Source organism: Phyllopteryx taeniolatus, chromosome 12 (genome assembly GCF_024500385.1).
Source record: "Phyllopteryx taeniolatus isolate TA_2022b chromosome 12, UOR_Ptae_1.2, whole genome shotgun sequence".
Taxonomy (NCBI): Eukaryota; Metazoa; Chordata; class Actinopteri; order Syngnathiformes; family Syngnathidae; genus Phyllopteryx; species Phyllopteryx taeniolatus.
In genome coordinates this window covers 21,471,382-21,492,400 of record NC_084513.1, presented here as the reverse complement: position 1 = coordinate 21,492,400, position 21,019 = coordinate 21,471,382, and the positions used below count along the sequence as shown (strand labels likewise).

General features: G+C 42.9%; 1 protein-coding gene across 3 annotated transcripts in view; it reads left to right on the top strand.

The window, feature by feature from the left end:
• Positions 1 to 21,019, top strand: part of il1rapl1a (interleukin 1 receptor accessory protein-like 1a) — a 186,409-nt gene that overhangs the window by 60,853 nt on the left and 104,537 nt on the right. The window contains exon 1 of one of the 3 annotated variants that reach the window (XM_061792410.1): positions 8,747 to 9,133. The exons of 1 other annotated variant lie outside the window; for it this stretch is intronic. In XM_061792410.1, coding sequence (XP_061648394.1) covers positions 9,013 to 9,133 — 121 coding nt within the window. In that variant the 5' untranslated portion in view covers positions 8,747 to 9,012. Of the gene's footprint in view, positions 1 to 8,746; positions 9,134 to 21,019 lie in introns of those variants that run through there. One more of the 3 variants, XM_061792409.1, reaches the window with a different exon arrangement.

The window sequence follows — 21,019 nt, the reverse complement described above, 5'->3', positions numbered from 1 at the left end:
CAAGTAGCTGGAGGGATTGCTCGATACAAGGTAGAGGGCTGACGAGACAAATCACACATCATGTCAAATTTGGATGAAACACATTCAACTTTTGATAAGAAATACCGCTTAGCTAACATTACTCGTCGCTGTGTTTTAGCTCCGGGTTGCGGCCAGCTCCAGCGCAGACTGACGTGGATGGCTGGCACCGCCACCGCAATCGCCGCCGCCGTGTTGTACCGTTTGAATCAACGACAGCGTAATAACTTTGCAATTAAAAAAAAACTAAAAATTTTCAGTGCATTCAATTCGCGATTGGACAAGAGAAGCCACCGAGTGTCTCGTGTTTGCAGCTCACGTTAGCATGTTTTTGTGCCTTACCTCTGAACGCTACTGTATTATATTCCAAAGTCTCTATTCCGCTGCAGCTGTTTTCTTGATGCTTAGTGTCTTGTTGAAACAGATTTCCTCAAAGACCTAAACGCAGAGAGCAAAATTTCCCATCTTTAGCAGGTTGTTGTTGTGCAAAGAAATCATTAACCCGGCAAAAACATCTGGGGTGTTAGGTTAGCGTTGTGGATCAATTTGATGACATCCTACACACAAAAGCGAATTATGCTCAATGGAAATAGCGAGCGATGATTTTGAAGAGGAAGGTGGAGCCCGGCTGTCCTCGTCTTCCACCACCTTTCCAACATCATGTCTTGAAGAGAATCCATCGCCGGTGACCCCTCAAATGAGACCCCCTGCCTGTGGTTGCCGTGGAAACCAAATCTGCTGCAGGCCTCCACTTCCCCAGTTAAGTAGTATATATATATATATATATATATATATATATATATATATATATATGTATGTATATATATATATTAATATATATATAGGGTCACAACAATTATATATATATAAAATATACAAAAATATGTATACCGTATATGCACACACATATACTGTCCTCACACGATAGTTCGGTATTCACGCCGACAATGTTTTACCTGTTGCGAGGGCCATACTGTATAAGAACTGACCGTATTGCAGCAAAGACGACGCACATGAGAGTTGGCGCATTGAGCTAATTACTGCTGCCGATCACTGGTGTACCTTTGCTTTGAGTAATTAAAAAAAAACTGCGCTAATTAAATAGGGATCGACATTGGCAGCTCATTGGGTATGGAAGCGTCGATGGATCTCTGGGGCCAACTCATACTGCTAATCCTTACAAGACAGTACTGTATTATAATGATAATGTATATAATGCCTAATACAGCATATTTTTGTTTGGCTGTTGCATCATATTTGTTGATTTGTTGCCTCTTCGTCGAGCCTAATGACTGACAAGTGATTAGATGACAATTTAGGCAACAACATTTTGGATAAACAGACCTACATTTCTAATAAATAAATAAAAAATATTAACATATTAAGTAATTAAGGATCATAAAATTTGATTCGTCCACCATCAATGGTACAGTTTTTTTTAAATATTTTGTCATACCATATATTTTGCTTGGTATGGCACAATGCTAATGCTAATTGAATTACCGTAAGAGGGTGGTAAATTGGGTATGTTAGCTGTGTTGGCTCCTATGCTAACCGGTCAAGAGCTAACTTCACTATGTACAACAAAAGAAAGAAAATTGATATTAATATCTTTTTCTGATATGGGTAACAGGGGTGTGTTGGTTATCGTGACATTTTGTTCTGGCTGTAAATTGAAAAATATCAAAACAACAAAACAAAACAGAGGACTTATCTTTGGTTTGCCTACGGTCAGAGCAATGAGCTTGATCATTTCTGCTGAGCCATGTAGCTCACTTTTTTTCTCTTCTTCTAAATGAGAAGGTTTTACTAAGAAGGTCGTGCGCATAAAAGTGGAGAGGCACAACTTCAGAGCATAAACACTACTACAGTACTTATATGTCTGTGCCATAATAAGTGCATTTTTTATTTTGTGCATGGATCATTTGACGGGGAGGGGACAAAAACTGTCCTCCAGTTCTGGAATGAAAAAAAAGATGGATTGATGGATAATAATAACAGATTGGTGATGAATTCAGACCGACCTTCGCTCACAATAATTGAAGTCGTATGATTATGGTAGCATATTGGTGACATCTGCAGGCCAAATATTATTCAAACATTCAATCAATTCTGAAAATCAGTGCGTGTACATTGGGGTATGTGTGACTTTTTGGTTGTTTTTGTCGTTCTATCTATCTCGTCGAGTCTGAGCCGGTTCTGATCACCGAGTCGAGCGTCCATCCATCCATCCATCCATCCCAACTCCCTTCACCGACTCACACCCACCCAGAGCGAAGCCCGCGGGCGTCTCTCTCGCGCTCTCTCCTGGGCCGCCGGCCTGCTCGGCTGCGTGTCGTGGGCAGAGCTGCATTTGGACACAACGCTCCATTATATTAATAATAGATAGGGAGGATGACCAAATTGGATTGGACAGGTCGTTCAAAAAGAGACGACAAGTAGCAATGAGGGGGAAACGTGTGTGTGTGTGTGTGTGTGTGTGCGTGTGTTGGGGGGCAACAAGAAGAGGTGCACGTGACGATGACAAGTGAGCAAGCGAATGTGTTACACAGCGAACGCCGTTGACTCGGTGGGCTTAGGATGATGACCCAGTTTCCAGCCAGCGCCATACATTTTGCATCATCGCCACGAAAAGCGTCTCTCTTTCGCCGCCGCCATCGGCTCACAACAATGCAGCGCTCAAAACGTACACGCTGAATCATGCGCGGATATTCGGAACGTCAGGCGCTTTTGTGACTTAACGCCGCAGCCATTTCAGTGATTACCTTTCCCCCCTTAGCTCCCCGGCCCCCTCTACCCTACCGCGCATTGATCCAGCCAGAAGGTAATTGGTTCAATCCAGAGAATTAAAAGCCTCGGTAAAATGAAATAATTCATCTTGAAACGAGGACAGGGGGAGGAGAATGGCCAATATGAATGCTTTGCAAGACGAAATGAATGCTGCCAGCAAAAGGGAGGGAATGGAATTAAAATAGGAATATTAGCATATGAATGAGGAGAGAAGTGTATGCAGAGTGTAGCGACGCTAACGTCACAACGTAGTGAAGGAGCGCTGTAATTGCTCAGACAGGTGAAGCTTTTGGAACACACTTTGAATTCCCAACAAACCCTTGACCACGTTTCATTTGCTGTGCCCTTTGCTTTCTAATTGAAAAATGCTATCATAAAGCACTCCACGGCTACACTCTGCGTCCTCTCCAGCGCATTTGCTTCGATGTTTTATGTGAATAGGCTGGTTCTCTGTAGCTACACGAGGCTCGGCAGACATTTTATTGGGGCATCAGCGGTACTCGGATTTGCTATACGGATCAACTGTAATGAATGACTGGCAAATCAGAATCGAACTGTTACTCCTTGTACTTTTCCCAAATAATATTCCAACCAATTAAAAAATCGATTTTTTGACAACTATCTATTGAACCAGAAAGAGAGTACGCTGGCACCTTTCGGCTGATGCGTTTTAAGCTACGTGTGTCCCTGCAGAAAAGTTTTCCTTTTCAGTCTTAGAATGGCTTCCTTGAACCAGGATCCCTTGCCTTATCTTGATCAAAAGTAGAAGCCCGGGTCTTCTGTTTTGCGCCTCTCCGTGCAGTAAATCCTCGCTGGCCAGGACCAGCTCTCATCATCTTTAATGTTGCGTTGGATAAACTTTCTCTGAATAGTCACCCCCTCCACACACGACAGTGAATGTAGGGAGGGAGTGCGGGTGGGAGAAATGGATGGATAGTTAAGCACAGTGTTGATGTTCAAACTGTGCATAATGTTACAGTGGCTTGCAATAATATTGAATATGCCTTTTAGAAATCAAATCTGTGTCTTGTGTTTGATGAACACTTGGGGCAACTACGCTGCTGTCATTTTGGTCATGTGGTGTTACTTGGAGAGTAAAAAGAAAAGTATTTTTTGAGGTGGTACTTCGTGTAAAACATTCGAGAACCACGGTTCTAACTGATACGTTCAACGCGGCATGGTTTTTGCAGCTTCCCACATTACTATTTCGATGTGTAAAACTGACCGAAGGCAATATTATTGCGGACTGTTGTGGATTCACCATTCGCCGTTAGAAAACCAGCTGATTATCAACGTATTGTTGTATTGAAAGAAATATTGAGAGATTTGCCAGAGTTGGACAACAGCATCCTCACTGGGGGGGGGGGGGGGGGGAATAACCCATTTTTACACCAAAACTGAGTACAATCAAAGTCAGCTATGAAGTTTGTGTAAACCTTCTAAGATTGCAGTAAAGCCCTACCTTAAGTGACAAACACTGTCAGGCTGTGAGGCAGTATGGATGCGCTGAGTGTGTGTGTGTGTGTGTGTGTGTTCAATGTGTGATTTAGTTTCGGGTAGCAGCAGTTGTCCCATAAGAATGGCAGATGAGCCGACCCAACGCCGGTGCTGGTTCGCCTCGGGCCCGATGAGGCGAGATGTGCGCAGAAATAACAGCGACGAGCGAGCGATGTAATGCGAAGAGGTCGCTCGGTGGCAGATCATCATATACATTTTCACTGCTGCATCTATTTTGTATTTTTTTTTTAAAGCAAGAACAATGTGAGCCGCGAGTGCGTGCGTGGGTGAGGTGTTCCGACATGGAGGAGTTTTAGTGGTAGAACAAACATCAAAATGGAACGTTTACTTTTTTCAGGGAGGAAGTCAGGGTAACATGTGATGCTATGAAATAAAATATTGAAATTCATATGAAGGCTTTCTCAGTACAATTAGAGTGCATTGAGAAAAAGGTTCTTTGAATGTTCTGAATTGGAAAATTGTGTTATACGTACCTTGAAACACGAGGTTGACTCATTTTGACCACGCTAGTAACTCAAAACACTTAAATTGTTGTTCGCCATTGAAATGAATGGAAATGCCGCTAATCCGTTCCATTTACCTCCACCCCATTTTTTGATTCATTCATTTATTTTTGTTTTTTAAGGAGGAAAGTAGCACTCAACATTAGTCTTCTGAAAAAAGCTTCAAAAGATGAAGAATATATGTCTAGGAGCATTTTTAAACTGTCTTTCTACATGCGGAGGTGCACCAGTCGTGTGCAAATATTTTGTTCCTTAAAGGCTTATAACACTGCAACTATCGAAGCTGTTTGTTAGTTATGGCGTTTTGCATTGTGGGTTAGCGTTAAGCTAGTGCTAGTTGTTCTAAATACGCAACATGATTGTCTTTGTTTCATGTTAGTTTCAACTTTAACAGGGAGTAGTTTAGTATCTGCCAAACGGCTGCTAAAGCATCTTGAAATCCTTTCACAATGGATTACGATATTTGAAGGAACTGGGCTGAACATGTATTATGTACAGTGTCTCGCAAATCTTTTCGACCCTATTTGTCTCAGAGAGCATTCAGCATCTGTCAAGTGCTTTTATGCGCGCTATTTCTATTTCCGTGATGGTGATGCTTGACATTTTTTACTGCAGATGGTAATTTGGAAGGAGAAGTCATGCATGTATTTATTTTTCTTTCATTCAAAACATTTTTTTTTAAATTACAAATATTCCTATCAATGACGAAGGGTTGTGATTTTTTTTTTCGATTTATTTTTTTATATTCAGCACAAACCATTTATGAAAAGTAACTCCTCCTGTATTTGCACTTTCATGGGTCCATTCCAGCCCCACCCAATTTTATTTTATTTTTTACTATTTTTCACACAGTGCTGCATATTATGCCAGGGAAATGCTATATTTTGCCATAAAGAGGTTAGGGCCAGGGGGTTGAGGTTAGGGAATTCTTTTTTCATAACATCCATCCATCCATCCATCCATCCACTCATTCATTTTCTTCCATTTATCCCGATGTTTGGGTCGCGGGGGGCAGCGGTCGAAGCAGGCGAGTGCCGACGTCTCTTTCCCCCGGCCACTTCCTCCACGCAGGTCCACGCTGTGCTGAAAAGGCCGTATCACCGCACAAACACTATATTTTGCCATCATTTCAAAAAGGTTAGACATAAAAGGTTGGTGTCAGGGCAAATTATTGATTTATTTTTCATATCTAAAATTATTCCATCCCTTCAACCATCAATTGTTTTGCAATTATCTTGGTCAGGGGCTGGACTGAGGGTACTATAACCAACGTGGAGGAACACTGAGGCATCAAGACCCCTCTAAGCGTATTTTCGGGATATCTTAAGGTCTAAACGCTCTCTAAATGGAAAAATGTAAACTGCAGTCAGGACCAGGCATCTGTTATGGCTAAGCCATTTATTTGGGGGTGTGTTTCTAAGAAACCATCCGGCATCATGAAGTGCTTGAATGCGGACTTTTTCGTTTTTAGGGCTCGTTTACCATTTTGAACAGGAATGAGCAATTTCTAACTCAATACACCTTTTCATACCCGAATTATACAATTCCAACCTAACAGTCAACCACTAAAACTCTATTTCTTCTATTTCTATTCAGGAATGCAATAAAATTCATATAGTTTGACATCTTAATCAAAAAAATAATCATGTGCTTGACTCTTTTTCTTTGTTTTTAAACAGCATATTCAAATTTCTGGATGAGAACAATGACGCTGTCATTTGGGTTAAGGAGCTTCTATGTACATGCTCTTCGACGAGCCATTACAGAAAGTTTGCTAACTCCACGAATGTTAGCATTTGATCACTTCTCACTCGAAATTGTACATGCATCAAAGGCAAATTGTTATCAGTGGCCCTCAACACTTTCTCTAGTAAGATTGCTATTGTGCTATCATGTTAGCATTATTTAAATTCTCATTAAATACGAGAGGGGCGAGATGGGTGACGCCATCTTATTAGCCTCGCCCGCTAACTGTCAATCACAAATCTGACACGGCAGCTGTTAGATTGCCGAAGTCCGAGGCTTCGAATGGAGCGAGAAAGTGTGCGTGAAGTCAGAACGTCCATCTTCTGCCTTCCTGTCTTGGTTGAGTGGACAAATAGTGCAGTTTTTGGGGGGCCATGTTTCTGGCATACAGTAACCATTTGTTGCCTCAGTTAAAGAGACACAAAAAGACAATACATAGAAATACTGTGGCCAATGTTCTGCCGTGGAAATAAAGACATCATTTTCTTTTGTTGCCACCGCGCAGAAAATTGTGAATAAGCATATATTTCCACAAATAACAGAGGCGAGGTCCCCGCCCCCCCCCCCCCCCCCCCCCCAAAAAAAATCTGGTGGAAATAGGTGAATTTGCAAATGCTAAACTGTGAATATGCGTGGGTCTGCTGTAAACGGGATCCTACTCGATTCCCTGGAGAAAAGGGCTTGTACTGTGCGTACAACAGAGTGATACAATTTGGAAGCACGGATATTGGAACTCAGCTGTCCTTTTATACATTCCCACGTTTCCCCAAGCATATTTGCGGCCTCTCATGAGTCTTCCTGTCGACTTAAACGCAGTCCCGGGTGTGCTCGTCAGCCTGACAGCTTGCAAACACCAAGACCGCCCCTCCCCCACCGTGCCTTGAAATCACCACGCCGCTAAGAGCGTCACAATGCACAGATACGTATATTATTGTGTTATTGTGCTCCCGAACAAGTGGCTAATCCCCGCAGGCTAAAGGTGAGCGTGGGTTCTTTGTAGGGCTAAATGTAGCGCTAGCGTCCGCGTTTATACGTTGATTATGATTGACGCGTTCAGTTATCCATCGCCCACATTACTTGTTGTTTCGGGATGAGCGTCCTCTTTCTTCCACACCACACGTAAGCACATTAAGATGCGTATCATCCTAATCGCCTCGTAGTGGCGAAATGAAGGATGTATGAACGTGATATCGCCTGCAGCATGTAGCATGTTTCTGCTCTTGTTTTATTTATTTATAGCACCCCAAATATTGGCTCAGGGTGCTTGTCGACTCAAATAGAATCGCGGGAGGCCAAATTCCAAGATATATTACAATATACAGTACAGTATATTGAACCCCTGTTTATCCCGGGGATATGTACCAGGTATTGAGGAAATACAGTACTTACGGTAGTTTTTTGAAAAAAATATTTTTTGGGGAGATAATACGCTGGACTGTTTACTAGCTTCTGTTAAAGTTAGCAACTTAGTTCAAGATACATACAGTGGACCCTCGATTTAACGGACTTATGGGGTGATGAGGTCATCGGTTAAATTAGATTGTCCATTAAATTGAAGCACATTTTTTGTGGCCTAAAAACATTGGTACAGTGCAAAATTATTGTTTTTTGTACTTTTTTCATGGGCTAAAAACACCCAGGACAGTAGAAAATTACTGGAAATAAATTGCAAAATAAAGCTTTAAAATGTTTGAAAAGTTTTAAAGTTTATCCAAACTTACCTCACAGGTGCATGAAAGGAGTAATTTTGAGTTTCCACAGGGTACTATTTTCTGTCCGTTAAATCTGGAGTCTGTTCCACGATACATGCGTGCATTTGTGCACCAGGACAACCAAAATTAGCGATGCCGCCGGTTATCTCGTAACAGAGAAGGCCTCGTGAATTTCTGACACGCCATACATCACCCGCGTGTCCGCACCATAACCACCCGCTCATTTGCATACACGATTAGCAATAGCTCCTTGACCACCAAGCAAGGGTGTGACGGGTCGGCCGGCGGGAGACCGAAGCTGTGCACGGCGCACGTCGATGTCATGAGCGTTATCGGTGTCGGTTTGAGTGGCTCGTGAGCAGCGAGCGGCCGTCACTTGTCAGGATTTAGACGGAGGAAATGAGTCACCGGGGTGGTGGTGGCGGGGGGCGGGGCGCACGCGCGGAATACCCCGCAAAGACAGCTTAAAGTGAGTGGAAGGGAATGCAGCAGCGCTACGTTTTTGAAAAGAAGGCAAGCTTTTGTTAGCATTTGCAAATAGAAGTGCACCGCTGTTGTTTCTCTCAGCTGGCGCTCAACCCCCCTCCTTATATTTGTTTAGAATGGATCTAGCTCCATGGAAGCGGCCGCGGCGGCTATATCGGACTGTCTGGACGACAGACGCATCGCTCCCCCCTTCATTAATCTCCATTTAGTTCTGCGCTGCAGAGGAAGCGGCATGGAGGATGGAGGATATGGCTGGCCATCAAAATGGCGATGGGAGGCCGGGAGGGGAGAGGAGGAGGAGGAAGAGGAGAATGGATGCAGAGAAAAGGCACGAGGAGCAGCAGAATATTGGAAGTGAAGGTACTTGCCCGGAAGGGAAAAGGGGAGGAGCCTGGTAGGAATATAGGTTATAAATCAGAGAGACAGGGGGAAATGGAAGGCTTTTTGATCTCTAACAGGATTATTCTCACTCTCTCTCTCTCTCTCTCGTCTCATCCTTATATTCATTTCACCCCCCAATATATTTATTCATACGAAAATGTTCACTGTGTACCAGCGGAGCGCCATAATGTGCGCCGTAGCGCACTCAACGATACACTCACGAGGATAAGCGAAGGCATCCAACGTGTTCTCAGGAGAATTTCGTAAGAATGTTCACGCTCTTAAAAATCAACTGCATGAAAAATATGGAAAACAATTGGATTATCAGGAAAATGAGAGCAACATTTTGTCATTTCAGGAGAATCGCAAGACAGTAAAGTCGTAAGATTGCGCGAAAAAAAGACAAAAAAAGAGAATTAAGTCTAAGTGTTATGAGAAAATCCTTCAATTTCATAAGCATGACATCGTAATATTATGAGTCATAACATTGAGTGAAAAATCGGAATAAAGTTGCAATATTACAGGAATAAAGTAATCACATTGTTAACAAAATTTGTAAACTGATGTGAATTATGTCATAATCTTAGAGGAAAACGTTGGAATATTATATGACATAGTGCTACTGTAATTTCTCATGTATAATGCGCATTTCCCCCCCCCCCCCCAACGGTGTGTATTATACATAGGTATAGTAAAGTTTGGAAATTCTTTCACAGTGAAATGAGGTATATGAGTATATATGTTTTTAGAACAGCCATGTACAGCGAATGTGCAAATTAAGTTGAGAACAAATCGAAGAAGAATGAAGTCGAAATGCTACAAGAATGCTTTCAATAATAAAGCCTTAATCATATGAAAAAGACGTGCGTGACAAATAATCCCCCAAATGTCACTCTTCTACTAATTTCCGATTTGTTATTTTTGGATGAAATCTTCCTAAATTCTTGTGAGAGCTGCTTCATCAGCGCAATAGACGTAGACAATGTCGATTATTATTGACTCGCTCTTCACTGCCGTGTTGTCTTTCTCTGTTTAAAGAGTGTGACCTTTAGAAAATGATGTTTGAGCACGGGATGGTGTTCATTAACTTTCTCTGTTGGAGCCAGTATATATACTGTTTTTGTAGATATTTCTATATCAAGTCTATAGGCTTCATAGTAGGAACAAAAGAAAAGAAAAAACGAAAAAGATGGAAGGCGGGCGTGGTGATTAATTGGATTCTCTTATGAAAAGTGAGTGTGTGCGCGTGACCTTTGTGCTTCAAAGCGGCTTTGGAGGCTCTCGTTAAGAGCGTTCGGGCTATCAGGTTAGCGCTAACTGCAACTTCCAATGCTGACTATTGATTGACTGTGTGTCTGTTCATTAAAAAAAGAAAAAGAAAAAAGAAAGGCTATCACTGGAGAGCAACGGAAAAGGCTCTGTTACTACTGTGTATATAAGGATTTATGGATGCTATTCTGATATTATGAAAGTGTATTTTCGTTGTTTTTTTACACGTGTGTATATTTTGTGTACCTTTGGAGCAGGATAAAGGGAGGGCTCCACCCACTATACCAGTGTTTACCCAACCTTTATTGCGCCAAGACACAATTCACATTGTCGGAAAAAAAATACCACCAAACCAAAATGTAAGAAAACGTAGTGATCTGCCGCATATTCGCGGTTGGCCATTCATAAATGATTTTTGGGTGGAACCTATCACCTGTTCACTGTTTGTTCGTAATTATTTGAGAATAAATCAGAACCTAGGGAAAAAAAAAAAAATGTTCGACACGCCGCTGCTACTTTATCATGTGGGTTGGCTGTCCAGTTTCGATCGTTCTCAACTTTTCAAAGGAAACCCAAAAAAATACTTGCAAATACGTTGCAGTTGCGCTCGACGCTGGACTTTGACGTACGTGCGTGTGGCCTTTTATCAGTTTTGTATTCAGCGCATTTCAAGAAGTGGAAATGTCAGATGTCAAATGTCGTATTGTTTAAGTGGCTGTCTTCAGCGATTTGTTGTTGTTGTTTTTCTTTTTTAGTTTTCGGGGATGCACTGTGTCAATGTTGAGTCCTCACGCTCATTACCGCACTCGGGTGTGTGTGTGTGTGTGTGTGTGGGTTGTGTGCACTGTGCACCCTGTGATACACACTGAGGAGCGTAGCCATTAGAGCATTGCTGCGCATTGTCCGCTAGGGCGCTCGGGGCCACTAAATGCAATTAGATTCCTGTATAAAATATGTATTTCCACAACACCTACTGTGGGGGAAGCGAGTTTGAATTGCTCTTGATTTGATTCGACTGCCTGGTATATTAGAATCAATTCTTGATATTCCACTTTAATACACTCGAGTTCAATGAGAAAGAGCTCCAGCGCATCACAGATCGCAGCTCATGTCCAACATTAGCGCTGCGCCACTGTCTCCTCCTGCCTTTCAATACAAAAGAGATGTTTCTGACTTTAGGAAGATACACTAATGAGGTCTGGTTTCGATTGACACTGTCAGAAAGGTTCTCATTTAACAATATGTTTGCTAAATAAAGCAGCTTGTATATACACGAATGGGCAACAAATAATTGTAACACACGCAAAAGACATCATTCAAGCGGAGGCACAAAAGCACTTGTTTTTGAATATGTATTTCTAGATGTTTCAAAAAAACAGAATAAAAGCAACTCAGTGTGACAGCAGTGCAATAAACTACAAAGACAATAATGTCCATGCTGTTGAACGAATACCTCTCTGACAAACCAATACATAGAATATAGTAGCCCTTCAGTGAAAAAAAACATGCGTCCAAATGTCTTTTTAATCCCATTTTTGATTTCTCTTTGATTGACTCTTTTTTGAAGATATATTTTATGTGTTCTCTGTACCTTTCATCTGGTTGTAAGATTCAGTATTCAAGATTTGTAGAAGTAGTAGTGGTCTTAAATGGTTTTAATGGAACAAATGTTCGCCATAAGATGACACAATAGTTTTAAATGGAAGAATTTGGCGAACAATAACCTTGCAAAAAGATGTTTTTTTAATGAGGGTGCCAAAAACATAAATGCTATATTACAGTTTCAAATTAGGGCTGGACATCGTCATCGATTCATGAATTGCTAACAATGTGCTTAATTGTTCATCAATCGTGTCTTGAAGCAATTTCGTCAAGTGCAGTACTCGGCTGCGAACAGCAGACACGTTGTTGAGCCGCTCTTAGCTCGTTTGCTGCCTAAAGAAGTCCCGCGCGAAGTTGGGCTGCTTTTCGTCAAGGCACGGTACTTCCTGGCCTCGGCCTAATTATCCCTTGTTGAAGTGCTAGGAGTATGCTGTACCTATCAATTGATCCTGTCTCGACCTGTCCATGACTATCTGAGATCCGATCAAATGACAGATCAACAAAGTATTCAAACGCAGGAAACCTCGTGACCAGTTGAAGGAACGCCGACGGGACTTGTCTGTTAGCCGCCCAGCAGCCCAGGAGGAATCGTGTGTGTTCCGGGGGTGGTCGGTCGGCAAATATGACGGATTGTAGCTTTCGCTTATTTGCCACAAGATGAAGAAAAAAGGCCACACAATCTCTTCGCCTCACCATTTTCCAGCCGATCGGTCTCCGGCCTTCGTCGGCTCCGGTTCTTCACGCTGCTCGCTGATTCTCTCTCCCCCGCGCACGAGTGGGCGATGGCCAAATGTAACACAGTGCGTGATATGCGCGAGAAGGATGTACTGTATATACTGGACAGTATGTAGCGGTGCTTAGTTTAACAGACGCTGTGTCTCAAGGACGGTTCATTAAGATCAAACTTTCCTCGACTAGATGTTGTTACCCTCCACAAATAATAAAACAAGTATGAAGTGTAATCATGAGGGTCCAAAGACTTTGCTGTTCATATACACACACACGTGAAAAACGTAACTGCTGCGCCCACTTGAACTTTGCTTACAAACCAAAACAGCAGCACCCGCTCAGGCATGCCTCCCAGATCGATTGAAAGGGTGGAGTTTCGCTAGCTGTTGTAAACCGGTTCACTGCACAGACATTAATTGACTGGATTGAGTTAATTGGATTGGACTCTGTCGATAACCAAAACAGCAGCACCTTCCAAGGCAAACAAGGGCTTTCTTTGCTGCTTTCTTTCTCTGCATAGTGTTATTGAGCTTGTTATGTGCGAAACTGCGTCTGACAATTAGCCTTCCAGTAAACGTGTTGTTTCCACAATATCGATTCTTGCCATTTCTTTGCATTTCTCCATAACAGCTTTTTTACATTTTTATTTTAAACGCCACATTCATGTGACATAAATTATGAAATATCCAATGACAGGAGTAAATAAGCACACCATGGCTATTATTTGCGGAAATACGGCATGCCGCTAGCATACTGGCTTCCTGCTAATGTCGTCCATTTGTGGTAATTGCGCTGTGGAGAGTAAGCATGCGTGTCCTATAGTCATGCGTGTATGGACAATGTGCACACACGCCGTGGTCGGATTATTGTAGATTTACAAGGCCCGCTAACAATGAGCAGACCAACCGAGGGGGACACATACTCAATAACTATCACAATGAAATGCCGCTAATTCCTATTTAAAGCTGCCCCCCAGGCCCCGGCCCCCCCACCCTAGCCCGGATCTAGCCATATTTTTGTTCTTCTCAATCCCGCCACGGAATGATTTCTTTGCGCGTTGTTTCGAAATGGCCGCGCGAGACGAATGTTTGCGCCGGTGGAGTGCGTCGTTTGTCTTGGGAGCGGCCACCCAAAGGCCCCAGCGAGCCTCTTCCTTATCGCCGAGAGCCGCTGAATAATTCAGCGGTTTCCGATGTAAACGGGATCGCTGTATTTCCCGGCCAGGCGGTTTGTGACGACGGCGGCTTTTGCTGTCGCATTAAACGCGGGCGGTAATTTGCGTTGTCAGCTCGCGCCGGTCGCAGGCTTGGACTGTTTTAAAACAAAATATTTTTATTTATAGGGCTAGCAACGAGTAGCAGCGATATAGCGCTGGCATCATTCGGGAGGAGCCCTAATTGCACAAAGAATCAGGGACAAGGAGCCGCATAAATATTTTAGAGGAACCCGTCAGACATGTCAGCCTGCTTCTCCTGCGTCTGTTTTGTTCCTCAGCCCACAATCGTGCGCAGGTGTGTGCGCGCAAACACGACCACCAACTTGTAAGAGGAAACGGTTTCATGTTGTTGTTGTTGTTGCCGGCTTTGAGCGCAAGTCCGGCCGCATGCGCATCTTTTTAAACTGGGCCACCGTCATAATAATGGGGGTTTGCATTATTAACGAGGCAGGCTGTCTTAATTGAAAATGTTCCTTCATCTTTAGCGTCGGCTCATTTATCCTCGCCCTTAATATAATTGCTGTAATGTGTAGATACAGTCAACGGCGAACAGGCAGTCGCTCCCTATCCACGGGATTTCATTGCAGAGGCTTCATCGCACGTACGTGCAGCAGTTCATTGGAATGATGATGAAGGGGACATTATTGTACAAAAACACATTTGATGTGTGTTTTTTTTCCACATAAATTGTGTGTTCGCCCATGGTGTGAGGACCCTCTTGTAGTAGCTTTATTCCTTCATTGTTTTTTTTTTTAATTAAATGAATAAATCACCAATATGAGAAAGATTTGTCATACTCAAAAACTCGCCCAATTGTGTGTTTGTAGGCATGTTGCTGATGGTGAAAATGTACGTTTGCTATGGTGTTGGTGGGCGTGACCCCCAGATATGGGCTTGGTAGCGCCCCCTGGAATTTTTCAAAATTATTTTTGGAATGCTATCTGTACAATATGGTGCTATTATTATTTATTACACATGTACCAAAAAACTGTGGTGTTTTTTTTTTTTTGGGGGGGGGGGGGGGGTCTCAGTGGCATTTTAATTCATAACCAAATTTCGGGTTGAACAAAATTGCATGTTATTATGTTATTTGTTGTTAACTGTTCATGAGCTGTCAATCGGTAGTCATTACCCAACCAAAAAGACTTGTTCAAGACTCTTGATTGTTTTTTTTTCTTTTACAGTGCGATTTGGACTTTTTATTACTGTATGTTACTGAGCTTGTGCTGCCGCTAGTTTGTTTAGTTCAAGCATTTATTAAGTTGAGCTGGTGAGCATTTCCAAGCCGAGTTGTGCAATTGAATCACAGGCTTATGTGGTAAACGGGCTTTCACTTATGTAGCGCTTTTCTACCTTCAGCGTACTTGAAGCACTTTCCCACTGTTTTCTCATTTAGCTCCTGATGAAGCAGCACCAGGAGCAACTGGGAGTTGAGCGTCTTTCTAAAGGGTACGTCGGCATTATCACAAGGGGCTCAGGATCATCCCTCAATCTTCGGGTTGGGAAACAACCACTCGACCACCTGAGCCTTGCGAAAGTTGCTGCAGAAGGTCAAATTAGCGCAACGGTGCCAATGATTTCCTGGACCGGTTTGCACCTCCGGTGGTTGCGAGATGACATTTCAGGAGGTGCAGAAAATTATTGTTGCTCTCGAAAGCTGTCAAGAAATCTAAATAGATAATATTTATTTCTTAATTTAAAAAAAAATGTAAACTAGCTTAGATGAATTTGTTGTTGTACAGTTTTAATGCCTGATTCAACTTGAAATGAGATACGATTTTTGTTGGGCGCGCCAAAATGTATGAAAGGTTTCCTCGTGTTGCAAAGCATCAAAAACATCACTGAGTGAAGGTAATTCCATAAAGCACTTTTTTTTTGGGGGGGGGGTCTTTTATGGAAATGAGTGTTGATCCCCCGCATAACTTTGTTTTGTTGTTTTTTTCCCAGTCATATTATGTATGAAGGTAGACCAAATAAAACCTCGAATTTCATTTCATTTCATTTTTCCCAAGTAGTCGTCTTGGTCACTTTGCAGACAAATAAATGTTTTGGTGTAGCAAAAATAATGCTGCAAACGAGACTGCTACAAAATCACAAAAATCATTGGACAATCAGCAAACCTGACAAAAAAAATCTCTTTGGGGCAGCCTTCATCCTTTCCAAAAAATTATTTTGATCAATAACTTAATACGTAGACAATATAGCAATATCCACATATACATTTCCACGCTGAAGGTATTATCTTATAGAGAAAATTATTTTAGCATTTTAAAAAAAAGTAGTCTCATATATTTGTGCGATTACTACGATTTTGGTCCCAAACAAATGTTTTTTGTAGGGTTGATTGCTTTTCCCCGATTTTGAGCACAACTCCAATTCGCTTTCCCTTGTCGGACATTGGTACATTTCTGTCTTCCCAGTTGCCTCGGGCGCAGCGTCATTAACGCCACAAGGCCCCCCGAGTATGAAATCTCACTGGAAATGTCTTTTTTCCTGACGACCAGGACGGTTCATTGACCGCGACCCAACCCACGACCTCTCGTTATGGATTCTCGTACACCATCACTTTGCTTTAGCGTCACATTTCCTATTCATGCCCACGCTTTATTTATTTAAATATACTGTATATAGTGCTTAACAAATGTATCAGACCACGTGATCAGAAAAAAAAAAAAAGCATCATGAAGTGCGTTAATGCAGATTAAGCAGCGGATTCGATACGTCAAACTAATGTATTGATGCTGTACAGCTACAATATTATTTTGTCCCACTCGTTTCACTCCAAAGCCGTTTGCATACAGTGAGATGTTGCACAGGCATGGATAGTTAATGTATAAGGAAAGATGGTAAATAAGAATGAGCGGGACATTGACGGTCTTAGATGCAACTAATGTGAGGTCAGTGCATAAAGCGTGAACGCCGCTGTTGGCCAGATGAGCACCTTCCACCCGCGACTGTCGCCCGGCATCGCCGACCGAGCGCAAACGTGAACCAAAGGACGGACGAGTCGAGATTGAAAGCTAATTTTAGTCGGCTAAATATCCCATTTCCTCCCGCTTTGCGGCCACATTGCATATTCCCGAGTCCGCCTCCGGGCTGGAAGCTTTTATGCCTTGTACGAGAACTCATGAGAAATACTGACTTCAAAAGCCCCCGAGGGCACAAAATCCAATTGGGCAGAGCCGTCGGTTTGGGAAGGCTGTTTCCAGGGGGAAGGGCTGGATTTGAGGCTGGACATTTCACCACATCCCAATATCGCAACGCAACAATGTATGCAAGAATGGATCCAAAGTAGCTAAAAGGAAGACAAAAGTGATATGTAGTAATATGTAGTAATATTGGAGGGAGTACGATACAATTTTCCACTGTCAACTGTGTCACTGTGAATATACAGTAATAGTTACTAGTTTCGGAGCGAATGGACAGCTTAAGGTCTTCCATTCACCGAACAAGCGTGTTTGTGGAACGCGGGAGGAGACACATTTCTTTTGTGGCATCTTAGTGCCAAGCAACTATGTTGAAGTGAGAGGTGGAGCTTCATTTACACCTGCAAACAAATTGGGGGTTTACTGTAATTTTCAGCGTTCTTAACTGTCAGGCATGTCAAAATAAGTTTGAATGCCATATTAAAAAAATGATAAAGGATAAATAAAAGAAATAGTAGTGAAGGCCAAGGTAGTGAATGGCGAGTTGGAGTCACCTTCACAATCTTGCTGTTTAACGCTCTTGGCTCTCATAGAAGTGCAAAAGGTTCTGTGTAATTCAATACCAATAAAACTAGTCACCGTTTGATGCTTGACAGTGCCGGACTGTGGAGAAGTGGAAGTTATTTTTGCTGAAGTGGTTTTAACACAAAGTAAGTGTCAGGAGACCCGTTTTCTGCGTTCTGTGCGTTTGCGTTCTTCCTCGCAATGAATACAGTAGAAAGACAGCTCTTGGTGTTTTGCAGCCCTTTACCAATGACGGAAATGGCCCGCTAATTTCCGTCAAGGGCCTCGGAGCGGTGTGTTTTGTGTTGTGAGTTCTCCAAATGAACACGTTAGTGACAGGAGCTGCAGTAATCGCGAGGTGAGGAGTGGAGGAAATCTGTTAAACCGTTGAGGTTTGGACGGAAGAATCGATGGACAAAACGCTCGAGAGACCGCCGCTGTTTGCAAGCGCGGGTTTGAAATTTCAATCCGCAAGCCTCAACGTGTTATTAATCATTGAATCAAATACCAATACGCGCTTATTGTAACGATTCAAACGGACTGGCAACCCTTTATGACCTGATTGCCTTCCATTTGATAGAGTGCCGCCTACACGGAAAGCGTTTTACGCGGGTTCATGTTCGAGCAGGTTTCCCACCCATGAAATGGAGTGTAAAACTGTATTCTGTCCTGCAGGAGCTACCCTCACTGTGAGATTCAATCAGTGCCGCATTTGATAAAGCCGACCCATATTTCCAGATAAAACTGTGCGGTATTAACAGCCCAAGAGTGTGTGTGCCTAAAAATCCCAAACTGCGCAGTCTTGGAAGCGATGAAATGCATTGTGGGCCATTTAAACAAATCCGCTCATCTCATGATAATTCTGACTAATCCGGTATGCCTCTTCAAAATGTGCAGCTGGACGCTACTCTACATGTGTAATCTACTGTACGTTTGCTGACACCTCGTCACAAAGCATGTGTTCTTTACAGCGACATTGCGGTCAATGACATAGCGTTAAAACGGGGGGAACTGTTGAAGCAGCAATATACCAGTCTTTCGTGGTATATTTGGAGACCCTTTGCCAGTTTTGGGACAATTAGGTGTGATTTTGTACAGAAAGTAGCACCATTTAATGCAAATTGGGGTTAGGGGTTAGGGTTCAAGTTAGGGTTAGGGTGGAGGTGGAGCACGGTGGAGGTTTCAAATTTGGGTACCTGGGGTTTCCAGACAGTTTTGGGGTTCAGGTTTCAAAGCACCATCTCCAGCTTGGGTTGAGATTTCAAATAAATGCTTCAAGCTTGGCTTTTGTGCCAGTTTTTAGGCTTTGGGTTAGGAGATTGGGTTCAAGGTCGATTAAAGGGTTTCAAATTCAAGGTTTAAACCAGGGTTGCGGTTTCTGGTAAGGGTTAGGGTCATTTTAGGGCTAGAGGACTCTGTATCTTTTTACAAAAAAATTGTTGTCGTACTTGAGCGGCTCCAACTACCGGAGACAAATTCCTTGTGTGTTTTTGGGACATACTTGGCAAAGAAAAAGATGATGCTGATTTCGATTCGGATTCTGAATTCGATACAGGGTTTCAAGTTAGGCTGAGTGTTTCAATTCAGAGTTTCAAGATAGGGTTTTAAGTAAGGGTTTCAAACTACATTTAGGCTTTCCAACCAGAGGTCTCAAGCAAGGATTCGGGTTTCAAATTAGGTTTTCGAGAAAGTACACAGTTCCTGCAAATGATTGCAAGTAGCATGAAATAATTTCAGGTTCTGGATCATGAATGATAGTTTGGCAAATATGCCCTAACCCTAACAGCGCATTTAGGTTGCATGTGTTGGTATTAAATAAGCATTACATACATTTGATGGACTGCTCAATAAACAACATTCTATTGGAGATTGGAGACGATCCAGTGTGTTTAGCAGGATTATGCTAAAGCTACATGTCTGGCATTGGAATCCACTGAGTGTAGGTATAGACAGCTACGTTAGCTTTGGCTGAGCGGCTACCTGCCGTAATTGTCACTTGCGATCAAATAAGGTAGAAGGAACGCATCATGTACGAACGAGCCTTCATACAGGGCAACTCTTAATTGCAAACAACTACATTTCTCAAGTAATCTTCCTAACGATGACTGTAAGCGAGACTGTTGTGTTGTTATTCGTCAAGCAGAGGGGACGCTGCAGTGGTGGAGGGGCCCGATTCCAATTCCGCTTAGGGCCCGATCATGCTCGAGCTATAGAAAATGTCTCGATAGATGGATGATGACTCAGATTGTCATCGAACTTTGAGGTTCCACTGTATGCATGTGAAAAGCCGCAAAGCATAGCAGGTGTTAATGACCAAAATAACAAGAAATATATGCATTTTATCCAAGCTGTTTAAATATCAGCTTACTGATATTTATGGCTTCAACTTTTCCTCCTTCTTCCTCCTGGTGTCAGGAGGGACGAGGGTGACGAGCAAGGGTGATAATGACTTGTCAAATTAGAAGTAATGAAACCGGCGGCGAGCGTAAACACAATTTGACATGTTCCGATGACGTTCTCCCATTTCTACCGTGGGGAGATGAAGCAAATGATAGCACCGTCACAATCTCACGGGGTCGCCTCCGCGCACAAAGAAATAATGGCTGGCAGCTCTCCATGCGGCAGACTGACACCTGCATAAACAAACAGGCATCTCTCCTATGCGCTTTGCATTTGGAGACCTTTTGGATATGAAATGTACTGCGGTCACGGTCCGACGGGGTTTGGCTGGGCCCGCCTCCAGCTGTCCCGCTCGCACCTCATCAGCATGATGGATGGAGTTCATATACAGCCTCATCACGACTTTATTTGGATGCATGTCTGTTGTTTTAGTAGTTTTCCCCGCGTTCCATTGAACGCTTGGCCGTCCTCGCAACCACACCCGCCTACAACCCTGCATTAGGTACCTAAAGGCCTGGTACGTGAATACAGACAATCTTTTTTTTTGTGCCAATTCTGCCCCTTTCGGACCAAGCACATCAAACACCCCACAATCTTATGTTTCATTAGTTTATCCTATAAAATTGTCCTAATGCCTGGATCAGACTACAAGACAAATTTGGTCTTTTCACTCTGTCAGAAATACTGCCCGAAAATCTCGCTGTATCTCGGTCAGACAATGGCAACACTGCACGACGTGTGATCCGATACCACCGTATCCCATCTTTTACCATCACTGGGCTTTCTCTTGTCAAATCAAACACTGTCGGAGAGGCGTGACCAGAAAATGTGTAACCTTTCACTGCTATCGGATACAACCGTGACGATAGCGACAATAAGCTGTTTTCAAACAGTGGACCGCCGCGGGAATGTTGGGGGGGGGAAGAACAAAAACCGGAA